The sequence below is a fragment of the Eucalyptus grandis genome, chromosome 4 (genome assembly GCF_016545825.1).
Source record: "Eucalyptus grandis isolate ANBG69807.140 chromosome 4, ASM1654582v1, whole genome shotgun sequence".
NCBI classification, from domain to species: domain Eukaryota; kingdom Viridiplantae; phylum Streptophyta; class Magnoliopsida; order Myrtales; family Myrtaceae; genus Eucalyptus; species Eucalyptus grandis.
Genome location: NC_052615.1, coordinates 15,949,753 through 15,967,338, shown reverse-complemented (window position 1 = coordinate 15,967,338; position 17,586 = coordinate 15,949,753). Strand labels below are relative to the sequence as shown.

The window sequence follows — 17,586 nt, the reverse complement described above, 5'->3', positions numbered from 1 at the left end:
AGAGTCTGGAGCAGGTTCAAATTCTTCAAGATAAGTTTGAGCAGATTCATTTTGCATAGAATCTTGGAATTTGACATTCATTGATTCCTCCACAGATTGACTCTTCTTGTTATAGACTCTGTAGGCTTTGCTTGAGATAGAATATCCAATGAAGATTCCTTCGTCTGATTTTTCTTCAAACTTACCAACTCTATCATTTGCCTTTTTCAATATAAAGCATTTGCATCCGAACACATGAAAATATGAAACAATAGACTTATTTCCTTTAAATAACTCATAGGGGGTTTTTTCCAGAATAGGCCTTAGAAAAACTCTATTGATAATGTAACATGTTGTTGAAACTGCTTCAGCCCAAAAACGTGAAGAGATGTTACTTTCAATTAAAAGAGTTCTAGCCATTTCTTGAAGTGATCTGTTCTTTCTTTCCACAACTCCATTTTGCTTTGGAGTATATGGAGAGGAGAACACATGCTGAAAACCAGATTCATCACAGAATTTTATAAAATCATGATTTTCAAATTCACCTCCATGATCTGTTCTTATACTCAAGATAACATACCCCTTTTCATTTTGAACCTTTTTAGCAAACTTTTCAAAGTAAGATAAAGTTTCAGACTTACTTGCCAGGAAATATACCCAAGTAAATCGTGAGTATCATCCACAATTACTAGCCAATATTTCTTACCTCCAATGCTATGAGTTCTGGTTGGTCCGAAAAGGTCCATATGCAGAAGCTGCAGTACACGATTAGTGGAAACTTGATTTATTGGTTTAAAGGAATTTCTTACCTGCTTTCCCAATACGCACGGTGTACATAGATCGACTTTTGGTATGACAATTTGGGTAGACCACGAACAAGCTTCTTTGCTGAAATTTTGGCTATCTCGCTTCATATTGACGTGCCCAAGCTTTACGGCGTGCCATAAGCTCGCTTCATCTTGAATTGAGATTAGACATTGCGATTCATCCGGTTTCACATCCAAGAGGTAGATATTTCCATGTCTTCGGCCCATGAATGATCGAGTAGAATCTTTACCGGTTCCCGAACATATTCCCTCTTGAAAGTTGATTTTGAAACCAGTATCACATAGCTGACTGATACTGAGTAGATTGTAGTTGAATCCTTCCACAAGGGAAACATTGCTTATAGTGAGGTTTCCAATCTTTACAGTTCCAAATCCCACAATTTTTCCTTTGTTGTTTCCTCCAAATGAAACTTTTCCACCATTTACTTGAACGAGCTTTATGAAGCAATTTGAGTCTCCTGTCATATGTCTTGAGCATCCACTATCCGATACCATTTTACTTTTTCTTGATAGTGACCCGTATTTAAAAGAGAGACTCAAGCTTTCTTTGGTACCCATATTTTCTTGGGTCCATTGGTGTTAGTATGATATGCGGTTTTTGCCCATACTTTCTTAACAAGTTTCCAAACCATAGGACACTCTTTTTCAAAATGATTTGCACTATTGCACTCTGAACATCTGAGAGCATTTCGACCCACCGGTTTTACAAACACTTTTGAAAATGATTTTTGTAAAATGTCTTTGAAGGTCTCGCTTAATTCTTTCCTTCACTTTAGGAAAATCAATTAAATGAATGGTTTCTGCTGTCATTCCTAAACCAGATTTATTGAAATAAGGTCTTTGTGCTGAAAGAATTTTTTCAAGTTTCTCAGATCCTATTGAAAATCTTTTTGAAATATTTGATAAGTCATTTTTTAAAAATGCATTTTCTTTTAAGAGATTATCTTCGTTTTCTTCAAGAGTAGAAACATTCATGTCTAAATGTTTCAACTTTTCTTTCAAAACATTTTCCTGTTGTTTTAGTGCAGAGTTTTCTTTTTTAAGTTCGGAAATCCTTTTGAGAGAAGTCTTAAGACTAAAACACAGCTCATCAATGTATTTGGAAACTTTAACAGAGATTTTAAAGTTACTTACCTCAAATTCACTGTCCGAACGAGTCTGTCTCTGAGTTTGATTCTCAATCCGATTGTGCCATCGACATATATTGGCATAATCATCATCACTTTCTTCACACTCGTATCACCTGTGTTTCGCTTTAAGAGCCTTTCGATACTTTTTAGCTTTTCCTTTCTTCTTTTTCAGAAGAGGACAGGTTGGGTCCGATGTGTCCCTTTTTCTTACATTCAAAGCGAGACTACATCTTTGTTTGATTCATCATCATCAACAAACTTGGTCTTTGCTTTTGAAAACTCGTTTCTTTGGATTGAATCTTCTTCCTTTTCGTTCAGCTTTATGAATTTTCTTATCATGAGAGCAAGCTCCTTATCATCCATATCGTCTTGTAACTGTGACATCGAATCATCATTGGATTTTAATGCAATGGATTTCTTACCTTTAGGATCTTCGTCTCCATTGATTCGTTCCACTTCATAAGACTGAAGAGTTCCAACCAACTCATCGATAGATAGTGGCATGATTCTTTGTGTCTCTCTTATTGAGGTTTTTATGTGATTCCAATCCTTGGAGAGTCCACGCAAGAACTTGTTTACCTTCATGGGATCGAAATTGGTTGACCTTGATTTTGAAGACCATTCACGATTTCGTAAAACGACTAAACATATCGTTATAGATTCTCCCGATTTCATTTTGAAGGCTTCATATTGACCGAGGAGAATGTTGATTCGGGTCTCTTTCACTCGATCAGGTTCCTTCATAGGTGATATGTAATCTATCACGTACTTCTTTTGCTGTAACACAAGAAGATATTCTGTTATATTCGTAGGTGATAAAGCACAATATAAAGAATAAATTGCTTTTACATCAAGAGCTTGTCTCTTGATTATCTCTTCCTGAGTCATTTCACTTGACTCAACAGTTTCTTTTCCTCTCTCTGTGACAGATGCAGCTTTAAGAGTGATTCATTTTTCTACAACATCCCATTCCAGAGGATCCTTTGATCGTAGAAACGATTTCATCTTGTTTTTCCAGATGTTGTAATCATTTCCATCAAAGTAAGGTGGTCTGGTATTGCTCTGCCCTTCCACCAGCCCTGGAGCTAGCATACTAGTCATGGATTTTTAACTCTGAAGTAAAACACTTCAAACAAAGTGAGTACACAAGCTCTGATACCAATTGATATAGCTAGTATAAGCACCTAGAGGGGGGTGAATAGGTGTAAAAATAATTTCTCGAGATATGAAAACAATACTAAATAGACAACAGAAAGGAAGCTCTCCTTTAGTTAACAAATCGAATTATGATCAAAGTAAAGCAAAGAGTAGGGAAGAGAAAATTGAGCACAAATTTTATAGTGGTTCGGCTTATTCCAAGCCTACGTCCACTCTTCTGCACTGACAGCCCACTGGCTGGATTTCACTATGAACAAAAGAGATGTTACATCACTATTTTCCCTTGATTCCACAAAGTGTAGATATTCTACCACACTTCCTCAAGGTATCTCAAAATATAGACTCTCTTTTGTGTACAAGATTTCGCTTAGTAAATGAATTGACTAAGAATCAAAGAGCTTCAGACTTTGGAATTCTTCTACCGTGCACACTTCGAACAACTAGAACGTCTTCCTTTTATACTCATTTGTGCCATCATACCCGTTGGCACTTACCAAAAGAATTCTTCCAATCCTCCCGTTGGACAGAATCAATTAGGAAGATTATTCGAGCTATTAAAGGAACATATCGATAGCCCATCAATCATGCTCGCCCATACAATCAGGATCTTGGTTTCCATAAGTAGAACCTTCCAAGAATACTTCGTCAATCATCGGATATTTAATAATTCTTGATTTGAATAAAGGAATCCGTTATGTCATATCCAGCCAAGAGATCTTCTCCAGTCAATAAGGCCAAATCCTTAATGAAGCAATTCTAGATAGCCTTTCTTCAACGGATTAGAAACTGTCAATGAGAATAGACTTTGAGTCTTGAGTCTAGTAGTCCGGAGGTCTTCAGACTTTAATAGAAGAGTCTGCAAAACTTCATACTAGATGATAGAAACGTTTTGTCAGCTTCAAAATATTCTAGAAAGATTTCTCCAACAACCTTATCTGTTCATACTTTTGGCCAACGTCCTCTCCCACATGGTGCAAAATGCTGTTAGTGATGGTAGCCTAAAAGGTATTAAATTAAACCCTCACTACCCCACTCTTTCCCACTTATTTTTCGCGGATGATGCTATTTTCTTTCTGGATGGAACACTTAGAGAAGCTCAGAATCTTGCAAACTTACTGAATTGCTATTGTTTTGCAACGGGCCAGTCAGTTAATCGTAACAAATCTGGAGTGTTCTTCGGGGAAAGCTGTCCACAGTTTTTAAAAAGAAACATAGCATCTGAATTGAGGGTTCCTATCTTAGAAAAAACTGGAAAATACTTAGGGATACCATCCGATTGGGGTCAAACAAAAAAACAGATGTTCAATTGGATCATGGCACGGGTGGACAGAAAACTGGAGGGCTGGAAGGAGCAGTTAATTTCAAAGGCGGGGAAAGAAGTACTAATAAAAATGGTTGTTCAGGCTCTTCCCCAATATGCCATGAATATATTCAAAATACCCCTATCCATTTGTCGAGCGATTGAAAGGAAAATTTCAGATTTCTGGTGGAGGAAGAATGCAGTACAGAGAGGTATTCACTGGAAGAGTTGGGATGTCTTAAAGATGAGAAAGGACCAAGGTGGATTGGGATTTAGAGATTTAATGGAACTTAACAAGGCAATGCTGGGGAAACAAGCCTGGAGGCTCCATCAAACTCCAGAGGCCTTATGGAGCAGAATTTTTAAAGGACTCTACTTCCCTAATGGTAGCCTATGGACTGCTACTAAGGGCGCTGACCATCATGGGGTTGGCGTGAGCCTCCTACTTGGCCAAGATGCTCTTGAACCTGATTTGAAATGGGAGGTTGGGGATGGCAAATCTATAAACTTAAGAGAAGATCGTTGGCTCATGTCAGGCAAAATTGGAGGACCGGCGAATCAAAATGACTCGAAGCTAGTTGCCGATATTATTGATCCACACTCGCGTACATGGAAAAATCAACTCATTAATGAGCTCTTTGACAGTAACATCTCAGAGGAGATCCATCAAACAACACTCAGTATAAACACCAGACCTGACTACTTAATATGGATAGGGCATCACTCGGGGAACTACAAAATCAAACATGGGTACCACAGACTACGAGCAGCAACTATAACAAACACAGAGAACCAGGCATCATCTTCTTTTCAAGTCCCCAACTGACTATGGAAGGAAATATGGCAACTACATACTAATCCCAGAATCAGGCACTTCATGTGGAGCTTATGTACCGAAGGCCTTCCTACGAGACTCAACCTGTGCCGGAGGAAAATCTTACCTAAGCCTACTTGCCCTTTCTGTCACGAGCATCCGGAGTCCTCCGAGCATCTATTTATCCTGTGCCAGTGGATAAACGCACTATGGCTGAACTTCAGTGATCAAATCAACACCTCCCCGACATCAGTTACAAGAATAGATCAGTGGGTATGCAACAACCTCTTCTCCGGCAACTCAGCAAGTCAAAAAGCAACCTTCGCGACCACTCTGTGGTACATATGGAAAGCACGAAACGGCCTGATCTTTCAAGGCCGGAAAATAGAACAAAACAAGATAATCATTGAAGCTCGCCTAGCTCAGCAACTATTTGAGAAGTGGCAACCACAAAGGACAGCGATTACCTCGGAACGATATTCATGGGTGCCTCCAGATCCGGGCGCGTGGAAGATTAACGTGGACTGTTCATGGCAGGAGAACAGATCGGAGGGATCCATAGCCGGAATTTGTAGAGGAGCTGATGGGGTGTGTACCGCTGGGTTTGTGCAGAAAATCCGAGCTCAATCAGCTCACATGGCCGAAACCCTAGCTATCCGACGTTCGCTCGAGTGGTTGAAGGAGAAGCGAACCGGTCTGTCAGAACTAGTTTCAACCGCACGAACTAAAGCAGCTTTCTACGTATCAAGTGACTGCCTCCTTGTTGTTCAGTCTATTATGGGCCACACAGAAATTCCATGGGCCTCGCGGCCCTTTGTCCTTGACTGCCGATAGCTGCTGGGCCAAATGAAGGATGTCTTTTTGCAGTTTGAACCGCGTGAGTCCAACCGAGCCGCAGACTGGATTGCTAAATCACACAATTCCGGTTCCTTGCCGGGTAATTGGGTTACTAATCCCCCGCACGAACTTTTTCTTATCTTATGTGTTGATTTTTTTACTACTTGTATTCCACCTACTTAGTATCAATCAAAGCGTTTTCACTTCGACCAAAAAAAAAAAAAAAATCACTTAAATGCTAAATCGGAGAAAAATCAATTACTTAAGTGTTCACAGTGACAAATTCCGGCAATTCATCCCACATGAATTTTTTATATGAAATTTTAATGTCTCTGTGGTTTTCTTATAACAAGGACGTCCAACTTGGACGATATGTTGACCTTAAATGCGACATCCCGAATTATAAATTCGATAATAATATTTGGGATGTAAAGTTAAGTATTAACTAGTTGGGAGTATTGGATGGCACCTATGAAATCTCTGGTGGGTTACTAATTTTGTGAGAAAAGTGTGAAGGATGATTTTCATGATTGTAATTGCTCAAAGTTCGATACGTTAACATTAAATCGATAGATACTAACGTGTACATTGATGGTGTAGAGTGATAATAATTGATATACCTATGTTTATTTGGTCAAACTCTAAATTACCAAACTTTTTCTAATAATTTACCAATTTCTTACTAACTTTGAAATTGTGACCTAATGTTAGGTGACAACTCTTATTTGAACCACTCATCAACATTGTAGATCGCTTAAATAACGAATGATCTATAATAACATACCAGGTTTTAATGAATTATATGAAATTACCAACTTCATCTTATTCATTTACCAACTTTTTACATGACATGTTAGTAGTGGCCAGTTCTCGTTGTCGACAGTAACTTTACACATACAAAAGGAAGTTCAAGCATCTAAGTAGCTAATAATTTCTCAGATTAGTCACACAAAAAAAATTATTGTGAGAAAGTACAGTAATTATTCATGAGAGTCAGTAGTTTTCTCATAAGAAACTAACTACTGATATATCTAAACTAAACATCCATAAGTGACTTAAACATTTCTATAATGCAAAGTAACTTTCAAATATCTTTTCCATTAATATAATATGCAATTGAAGTAACTTTTTCAGAGTAAATTCCGTCTATAGCCAGTAATATAAGCGACAGACTTCACCCATTTTTAAGACCATAGCAGCATATAATCATCCCAGATTCCAGTCAACACATGAAATAATGCAAATATCAAATGATGTACTGATGTTGCACATTGCCTCGTCGTTCCATCGTTCCATCCGCAGTGGAACAGAAGACGTGCACAAATATAGACTCCAATCTATGATCATCGAGGATATAGCTCGGTGATGGAAGCCTCATTCACTGATTCTTGGATTTCTCTGTCTTTGGATCGATTTGAATGAGTTACCATCACCTGCGAAGCTGTGTCAGATTCAGGGATACTGGGCAAAATGAATGCAGGTCGTGATGGTAGTGGCAAGGTGGTGGAGTAACTACTGAGCATCAGAACCACCGCACCCATGGTGGGTCTGTCGGCCTCAATTTCTTGAACACACAGCAATCCGACATGAATGCACCTCAATATTTCAATCCTCGAACCATCGGCCAAATTAGGATCTATGAGATCTGAGGGGGTCCCTTCCCTCCAACTCCTCCATGCCTGCAATGAATCATAAACGCAAACTCAGTATGGTAAGGACAGTTGCTCAACTCATTTGAGTTTGGGTCCACCACTCTTTCCCAGCGATTCTTTAGGGGAAGGAGAGTGATTGAAAGATTTTTTCTTACATAGCTAAGAAGGTCCTCCGTGGTATCCCCATTGCAGAAGCGGCTACTTTTTTTACCACTAATAATCTCTAGTAGCAACACCCCAAAACTAAAGACATCTGACTTGACTGAGAACAATCCATGCATTGCGTACTCTGGAGCCATGTACCCACTGCATCACAGGAATAATTAGCACTTTCAACGCAATTCCACCAAAGATGCTGTGCCTTTATATCTGCTAGCTATTCAGATTATATGGAGAAGAGCACGGGAAATATAACTGGATCTATTTTAAGATACTATGCTATGTATTACTTACTAAGTGCCAACAACCCTGCTTGTGGCGTCTTGAGTTTGATCCACCGCAAATAGCCTTGCTGTACCAAAATCTGAAATTTTAGGGTTCATCTCTGCGTCTAGCAAAATATTGCTTGGTTTGAGATCCCGATGAATAATTCGAAGTTGAGAATCCTCATGAAGATAAAGAAGCCCACGAGCAATGCCTCCTATTATCTTTTGACGCCTCTCCCAATCCAGCCGCCTACGCCTAACAGGATCTACATAGCATATTGAGAAAAGGTTATAGTGATGTAGCTAGTGCAAGGTCACTCTAAACGCAGATTGGCAAGAACATGCACTTCAATTACTCATAAATCAGATGATGCTGGAACAAAGGTGGCATGATCATACCAAATATAAAGTGGTCCAGGCTCGAGTTTGGTACGAATTCATAGATAAGAAGCCTTTCTCTCCCCTCCAGGCAAAATCCTAAGAGCCTAACCAAATTCCGGTGTTGAAGCCTTGCGACCAAGAGGACTTCATTCTTGAATTCTCGATCACCTTGTCCCAAATCTACAGACAGCCTTTTTACTGCTATAATTTGTCCATTGGCCAATGTTCCCTGAAAAAGAATGCAAAAAGCAACCATATACATGTAAATGTTTCAAATTCTTTGTTATTGTATGAATAAACAATTTGCGGTGATTACCTTGTAAACAACGCCAAATCCACCTTGTCCCAATTTATTTGCGTCAGAGAAGTCATTTGTTGCCTCTCTGATGGTATTCAAGTCGAACTGCAGGGATTCTGCATTTGTGATTTCATCTACAGGTACAGCTACAAAGTTGAAAATCCAAAGTTGCTTATTGTCTAATTCCACACTATCAGTAAGCCCGTCTGCTGACTTAACATTCTTATTTAACAGATAATCCATTCTAAGGAAAATTTAGCCTCTAGGTGATGCTAGCAAATAAAAGATTTTCCAGAGCAATCTGGGAACTTTGATATCTATAGCCCTTACGAATCTTTCCTCATTCAGTCGAAATCACCGACCTCCGAATTTCTAGAAAGTTACTAGCTTGAACATCAAGGCTTAACCTATTGGCTGCTAATCTGTTTCACATAGGTTGTATTCACCCAGTATTTCATGAAAATCAGTCACCCAAAAGTAATGAGAACTTACTTTCGAAAGTTTTCTTTAATCTTCTTGACCTCAAACAGATGCACAATATTCCAGCAATTAAAAGAGATAATCCAACAGCTGGGATTGTGATAATGAGGGCAATACGACCAAAGTAAGTATCCTTTCCTGAAAATGGAAGAGCTCTTATGTTAGACAAGAAACTCACAGAGAATAGTGTTTAGACCCAATTACCAATAACAGATTTTAGGAGGGGTTGCACATTTAAAGCAGTCCTTGGTGTTATTCTATCGTTTCGATGAAATTACTTCAGACGGTGATACTTAAATCCAAAGAAAGAAAGACCCATGATGCATCAAAAATCTCATTAATTTCTCATCTGCTACTTATTTCATGCTTATACCTCATTCAAAAGGAAACATAAGTGTCTCAGGAACTTATTACACCAAGAATAAAAAATTAAATTACATCATGCTTTAAAATACACTTAATGCGGCCATACTCAAAGGAGGAGGAGCAGGGGAAGGAGTCTCTTGTTTGTAAAAGGAGCTCATTGAAGTTGATAGCATGCTTGCTCACATTTGTTATCATGTTTGTCCTACAGACAATTGAAAACACAAATAGAATGCTCTGCCATAGGTAAGTGTACATTAGAAGGAAGTACCATTAGGGGATGGGTTATTCGTTGGAGGAGGTGGAGGAGATACTGGCGATTGCGGTGGTGATGGTGGCGACTCATAAGCCGAAGAATCAAAAAAAGGGTATACTTCAAACCTGATATTGCAACTGGGACTAACAACCCTTCCTCCTATTTTCTGATTACAACACTGAGGAATTTGTCCAATAGCGCTCACCAAACAATCGTCGCATTGTGACTGTGACAAGTCTGGAGTGCACTGCACAAGTCCAAACAGAATCTGGAAGTTTGGAGCTGTTGCGTTTCCAACAGCAAACTTCCTTGTCGAATTGCCACTTGCAGCTCGGTCTCTCAAACCATCCGTCAGATTCCTCAAAACCTAGAAAACAGAACCAAAACTATAAGCTACCATCGGGACAAGAAGACAAGAATTAGTACTTTATCATGACCCGCACCATAAAATCCTACTCAATCTTGATGCATATGAATTGCTAGCTGCTATCCAAGAATCATACCTAAAATAAAATGCTCCTTTGAGCTCAGACTACCCTCAAACATAAAGTTCAACAATTCAAGACGAAAGGAAGTAAAAAACACATTCTCTGAGAACAAGTTGCAGAGACAATACAAAAAGGAACAAGAAAACAAAATCATAATCAGCCCCAGGATATAACCATGGGCTCTTCCGGACGCTGTCTAGCACTTCAAAAGGGCTATGATGAATTACAAAGTGCAGCTAAACCGGCAAGAATTGCACTCAAACAGCAACCTGATCGAACCGATCCGCATCGTCGGGCATGTCGTCTTGTGGAGACGAGGATTCTCGTGGTTTACTATGTCGAAAACTTCGGAAAGGTTCGATGAAGTCAGCGAAGTCAACGCGTCAAGAAGCATGATGCACTCTGCTTTCATGGAAACAAGCGAAATGCAATGCAAATGTTTTGTTCAAATGAGAGATGCCGATCGTGAGCATGCAAAAGCTGAACTCTCCGATTCCGAACCTGATTGAACTGATCGACGTTGTTGGTGACGTTGTTGCCGTTCCGCATGTAGAAGGCGGGCGAGTCCTCCTTGGTCCGAAAAATGGAGCGGTTCGAGTACCGGAGCATGCAATTGTCGTACCAGATGATCGCCTCCTTCTGCACCGGGCACCGGCGGGCGATCTCGGGGGCGGAGTCGTTCAGGCAGCTCCGGCAGTCGGCGGGCCCGACGTCGCCCCGGCAGAGGGCGATGGCGTTGACGGCGTCGGGGCTCCCGCCGCCGGCGGAGAGGTTGTAGAAGCCGTAGTCGGCGGCGGCGGCTGCGGCGGCGACGACGGAGGTGAGGAGGGCGTTGAGGTTGTCCCCGTAGGTGCCGTTGGCGGTGAAGTTGCCGTTGGTCCCGCAGAAGTGGTAGAGAGGGTCGGCGCCATGGGCGGAGGCGGCGAGGGCGAGGAGCGAGAGGAGGAGGGGGACGGCGGAACGCGGCGGAGCGATCATCGGAAGCTTGTCTTGAGTTTCAGTTCTGTCAGAGAGAGAGAAGGGGGGCGGGGATTCGGTGCGGGAAGGGACACGGCTTTGACTTCTGCCGGCGGGCTTGACCGTTGACTTTGACCGGCTTAAGAGAAATCCTGATCGTGACGCTACAGCGATTGTGACGGGACACCGGTAATGATGAAATTTAATTCCCGAAATAAGATACTGAGGTGCTATAAACAAGATATTATCAATATATATATAAATAAATATTAAGTTGTTTTTTTTTATTACAAAATTAAAGCAACCCAAAAAAGAATAAGGTCAAACCCGAAATATAAAAAATGCCAATGATTAACTATGATCGACAAACTTATTACTAAATTAGTCTCTCGGTGCTTATAGCACTTCACACGAGAATTCATTCTAAAAATACATAATAGTAAATCAAAGAGCGACACCGCAGCTAGCATCCGAACCAGAAAAACAAAGAAGAAAGAATAAGAACAACAACAAGTGTCGTCATAGAATTGAATAAAAGCGCATTCTAAATTAGTATTTTCACTGTTAAAAAGTCTAATCCAAAGACTTGAGAGGCCATATGTATATAAAGAGCTAGACAAGTGAGATACTTCAACACCCTTTTTCTTGTTTAATTCGAATTAGGAACAACACGTGAAATTTGACAAGTAGGTGAAGGGACAATATATGCATGTAACAATTTTGGAAACCTTCGCCTCTTCTTGAGAGATCACGTATACTCATTTCGGAGTTGGTGGCCATTGTGATTTCCTTGTTGAGATGCTTTGCTCGGGTGCTATTGTGCTAGTCATGTAGGGCCAGCATTCACTTGGGTCCTCTCCTAGGAGCAGTCCCTCCTAATGTGGCCTCGTTGACCACACTCAAAACATTTCCTCGAATCCTAATAGGGTCTCCGCCCATGTCGTCCACCACAACTTTGGCATGGTTCATTCTGGTAAAGTACTTGATTCATTGCATGGCCTTTCTCGGCTTCTCCAAATTTTTTGAAATTCCGCTTCTTATGAGAAGGGCCAACTATCCTTGAGATGGGTGGGGCCTCTTGTCTTGTCAAACATAACATGGTGCCATCTAATATCCAAACCCAATTCTTTGTTCACTTTCTATTTGTTCCCTCATCAATTTTTATTCTACAAGCCGGGCTTGCTTGTAAATTTCATTATAGTCCTTGATGTTAAGGGCAATAGTTGTTTTCTAATGTCCACCTTTTAGAAATTTCTTAACTTTCTCTTCTTGATCCTTTATCAATCGAGGAGCGTACTTGGAGAGTTTAGAGAATTCCATTTCATATTGGTTTACAGTCAGCTCCTTTAAGTCCAATTAGATAAATTCTATTATCTTCATGTCCTTAGCGCAGTAAGAGAAATGCTTTTTGTAGAAAGCCCTAACAAATTCATGCATTTTTACTATTGTATAGATCAAGAAGATTGCGACCCTAGAGGCCCTCCACCGATGCTTGGCATTTCTTTCTAGTTGGTACTCAACCAAAGTTATATTCTCGTTGTCATTGCAGTTCAATAGTCGAAAGATTTTCTCCATTTCATCAATCCATTGTTCTGCCTTTTCTAGGCTTCCAATGCCAATGAAGGAAGGTGACTTTATTTTCAAAAATTGTCCTACCAGTCCTTGGGTGCTATGTTTCGCCTCAGGTTACTATTGGGCTTGTTTCTCCATCAAGTTTCTTTTGTTAGCAAATGCTTGTAAGAAATCCTCCATCTGAGGTTCTGCCTTCAAAGTGTTGGCCTCCGTCCTCGATGGAGAACTTCTTGACCTCACCATGTTTCCTACAAATTCCTAAGCATTACCCACGTAAACGATTAGTGACCCGGTATTTCTAATTGTATAACCATAAGCAAAATTGCATCAGTAACATATGCATGTCACTAAAATACACAGGTAACTTGAAATTGTTACCTGCGCTTTACAAGTGACAGTCCATCACCCGTTGTCCAAAATAATTCAAGCCCATGCATTTAGTATCTTATCGCAAGCGTTCATCCTAGCTCCTTCAATTGCTAATGTAACTTATCACTCTAGTCAAACCTATGCTCTGATACCATTAGAACTGTGACGCCCTCAGTACGTCACAACTAATGTAGAGCTACTAGCGCAATTATCATTTTCGTTTCACTTTTCTTAAGCGTACAAAAGTGTAAATAACTAAAGTAATACTGGGGTGTACAGGGACTTCTATAAACTAGGCAACTTCATTTCTTATTTATTTATATACATTTGCTAGGTGATAGTTTTGGTACACTAGGAAATTTCAAAAGGTCATTACTACTGACTACACCATACTGTAAGTCGGTCACCCCATCCCAACCTAGCTGTACCCGTGGTCACCTAACTCTGACCCTTGGCTTAATCAAAATCTTCCAAGTTCTCAAAAATCCAACTGCCCTCCTACCTCCCTTCTATGCGGCGGGGTTACCTCCGACTCTTGGCTCGTTGACGAATAGTGGGAGGGGACCCTGTCACGCCCCGACCCTCGGTCACGTGACTATCCTTCAAATTTTGGTTGATTTTGAGAGCGATATCCTAGGACGTATCTATCGCTGACCATTTCATTTATATATGCACATGCAGAAGCAATTATAAATCCCTAGATAATAAAACAATGGGATAGTAAAAACAAATCATATTTTTCATACTGAAAATTCAAAACCACACCTTTTTACACACATCTCATAGTATTCTACAATACTATATATACGTAAGTTTGATCTAACATCTATTCACATGCAGACAAGGTCTGACAAGACAAGACAGGATCTCAATCCTCATTCGGGTCGTACTTGGGGTCGTCCTTGGGGTCCTTCTCCACGTACTGCTCTTCGGTTTCCTCAATAGGGATCTCGTCATTAGATTCCTCCTCCTTAGGCTCCTCATACGAGTCCTGAAATGGTTATTCAATAACCACTGAGACAACATTTTAGCAAGTTCTACCCCTTAAGACCCGATTAGTAAACTAATACATCTTTGGGCTACCTATGCACAACATGAGTCAGATGACTTACCTTGGCCTCAGATTCCACCTGCATATTAGCATAGATCAAATAGGCACCCAAGCAATCACATCATTTATCGAAATATCGATCAAATCGACCTAGTCGATTACATGCCAAAAAGACCACTCATGGTCATTTCCATTCAATCAATCAATTCACAACATCATATCAAGGCAACGGATCACATCAAATCACACTCAGATCGAATCATCGATCAATTGACCTAGTAGATTACATATCATCAAAACCATTTCCAGTCATTTCAACTATTCCAACTCAATTCCTAATCATGAATCATGGTCCTTAGGACACAACTTATTTATAAGTGGACTTTATTAGATTTAGTGGCTTTACGGCCCCACTCGGCATTTTCAAGATTCAATGATTTTACGGTCCCACTCGACCCTTTTAAGATTCAATGGCTTTACGGTCCCACCCAACCCTTTCAATATCTGATGGATTTACGGTCCCACCTAACCTTTCAATATCTGATGGATTTACGATCACACCCGACCCTTTCAATATTTGATGGATTTACGGTCCCACCCGACTCTTTCTATGATGTCATACTCCGTCACCGAGCCACATGCATTCTCCAGGAAGACATTCAGAGTCTCCGAGCCACGTGCATTCTCTAAGGCTACCTTTTCGCCAATGTGACATATCCAATCACCGAGCCACGTGTCCTTCCCAAGTGACATTCCAATTCACCGGGCCACGTGCATTCTCCAGGTGATTTACCAACTCACTTTCGATACTAACAACCGATATCCAACCAATCCTCAATCACATAGCCAAAATTGCATTATTTAAGAACATAACTTCAAAATGCACCATTAAATCAATTCGACACGAATTAAAGGTCAAATAAATAAATGGACCACTCCACAACAATCAGCACGAGATTCCGGACACCGGCCATCCCGGTCGAATTTCCGGAAAATAAATAATTAAATAATTAATTTCGAAAATTAAATAAATAAACACAATAATTTCAATTTGGCATAATATGAAACTCAATTAAATAAACGGATTGCTCCACGATCATCAGCATAAAATCCCGGTCACTGGCCATTCCAGTTGAATTTCCGAAAAATAAATAATTAAATAATTAATTTCGAAAATTAATATTTAACTCCTAAAAATTCCATTTAAGCCCGGATTGCCTAATTAACACCCGATAAGGGTCGGGAAAAATCCCAAGAAGCATCCAATAAATATTGGCACATGTCTATTCGCTAATTGCACAATTCAATTGTCTAACATGCATCACAATTATTTAATAATCACTAATCCACTCTAATCTAACCACCTAATTGCATTTAATTAAATCTAATCAACCTTGAAGTATAATTAGCAAAATAAGAAGGCTTTAGTGAGCAAAACTCACTGGGTAAAAGCGGAGACCGAATCACCGTGACGGCGGCTGAAACCTAAATTTTTGGCGGTTTCGATGCACCCTCGGGCCAGGCCAAGAAACTTTACAAGCCCACAGAAAATTCTGGACTTAAACTTGGGCTTGGACCTGCTGAGAATGGACTGAACTAAACGGGCTTCAAGGTCGCGGGCTTTAAATAGGCTTGCTGGACTTCACTAAATTGGGCCGGGCTTCAAATAGGCTGAAGACTGTTGGATTGGGCCTGACTGAAATTAATGGGCTGAACTGCAGCTTCAAACTGGGCTGAACCACAACTGAACATGGGCTTCAAAGCTGGACCGAAGCTTGCAGACTTGGGCCACTGAAAACTGAACTGGGCCTGCTGCGGCTGAGTTGAATTCGCTTGGGCCCGTGGAGAATTTTCGCTGGACTGCTCGGTAGGTTGCAGCGTGGGCTGAGCTGTAGCAAATTGAAGCAGCAACGTAGGACACAACGCTGGGTTTCAGCTTTGCTGGCAGCTGGATCCGTGAGCTTCGGTCTTCGGCGAGATGGCAGCAGTTGGAAATCAGCTGGTTCTGCTGGACGAACGGCAGCAGCTTTGGTGGACTTTCAAGCGGCAAGGTGGAAGCATAAAGGAACCGGTGGTGCTGGCAGCTGGCGGAGGATGCAGCAGCTTCGGTGGGATGGGGATGATGGGGTTGGCAACAAGAAGACCGGTGGAGACCAAACTTGCTAGAGGGAGCAGCAACGTGGCAGAGATGGGCTTCGGTTGAAGCTGGACGAGTGGCAACAATAAAGTAGAAACGCTTCGGTGGCGATATTTCGGTGGTGTGGGCTTCGGTCTTCATGGGAAGAAGACGTGAGGAAGAATTGAAAATGGGGATGAGGGCAGAAAGAAAAAGAAATGAAAGCGTGACAAGAAGCATGAGGAATCGACGGGATGAAAGGCACAAAGATGGAGGAAAAGAGGGAATGGATAGAGATGGTGAGAGTTGGGCTCCACCAAGCCCACTTTTTCCACATAAAATATCGTCCAAGCTTGCCCAAGAAGCTTTATCACTTGGCTGCAATTTAACCACATAAATACACCACTCAACTCCCCAAATGGTCCAATTTTGCTAGGCTTAAGGGGGCTTACGAATTTGAGAGAGATGGCTTCAATTACACAACCATTCTCTCTTGATTCACTTTCATTTGGCCTCTAATATTTCAATTGATATATCAATTATCAAATTGATAATTTTCCTCACCCAATCACCCATCTTGCATCTCAATTTTGCGATCGAAAACCATCTCCAGCATTTTTGCACTAAAACAACCCGGCGATGACTTTTTCCCAAAAAATCTCGGTTGTTAGAAAAATCTTCTGAGACTGAATCGACGTTCCTAAAATGACCTGTGATGTGACAAAATCTCCAATTTTTGAAATCGGACTCAGATTAACAGTTAATTTCACTCGGGTGCTTTTTTAGTGTGACCTAGGCTATTAGGTAGTTTTTAGAACTTTTTAGAACAAATGACCCGTGGTCGATTTTCTTCGAGCCACGATGAACCCTCTCGACACATTGACGACTCTCGATTATTGTGAAAATCTCGAGAATTCAAATACAGACACAGGGTACCAAAACAATAAGAAAATCAATCTAGTGCCGTTCGACGAGAATTTCCCAATTTGGTGGAGTCACCCACGATCGGTCATTCTTCTCAGTCGAACCGACCTATCTCTGATTTCAAATCGATTTTATACTATGCAACAATGATCTATAAAGATGAGTACGATCGAAAAGTCGATTCTTGGTCGAATTTTCAAGTCTATTCG

General features: G+C 40.7%; 2 protein-coding genes and 1 long non-coding RNA gene across 3 annotated transcripts in view; all 3 read right to left on the bottom strand.

The window, feature by feature from the left end:
- The window catches only part of LOC104441136 (probable UDP-3-O-acylglucosamine N-acyltransferase 2, mitochondrial), a 35,050-nt gene that overhangs the window by 15,720 nt on the left and 1,744 nt on the right, over window positions 1-17,586 (bottom strand). The window lies entirely within an intron of this gene.
- Window positions 7,124-11,435, bottom strand: LOC104441138 (putative receptor-like protein kinase At4g00960). The gene is made up of 8 exons (XM_039311450.1): window positions 10,890-11,435; window positions 9,916-10,267; window positions 9,294-9,419; window positions 8,820-8,947; window positions 8,522-8,732; window positions 8,151-8,388; window positions 7,853-8,003; window positions 7,124-7,724 (listed from the first exon to the last, which is right to left on the bottom strand). The coding sequence occupies exons 1-8, from the start codon at window positions 11,364-11,366 to the stop codon at window positions 7,389-7,391; spliced, it is 2,019 nt and encodes a 672-aa protein (XP_039167384.1). The 5' UTR covers window positions 11,367-11,435; the 3' UTR covers window positions 7,124-7,388.
- On the bottom strand, window positions 14,005-16,694 carry LOC120292902. Its single transcript, XR_005550540.1, has 2 exons — window positions 15,780-16,694; window positions 14,005-14,277 (listed from the first exon to the last, which is right to left on the bottom strand). It is a non-coding gene; the product is annotated as an uncharacterized LOC120292902 (long non-coding RNA).

Coding starts and splice junctions, on each gene's coding strand:
- LOC104441138 (XM_039311450.1), bottom strand. CDS start 11,366: ATGATCGCTCCGCCGCGTTCCGCCGTCCCCCTCCTCCTCTCGCTCCTC. Junction 9,420..9,915: donor GAATAACCCATCCCCTAATG/GTACTTCCTTCT, acceptor TTCCATTTTCAG/GAAAGGATACTTACTTTGGT. Junction 8,948..9,293: donor ATTAAAGAAAACTTTCGAAA/GTAAGTTCTCAT, acceptor TCAACTTTGTAG/CTGTACCTGTAGATGAAATC.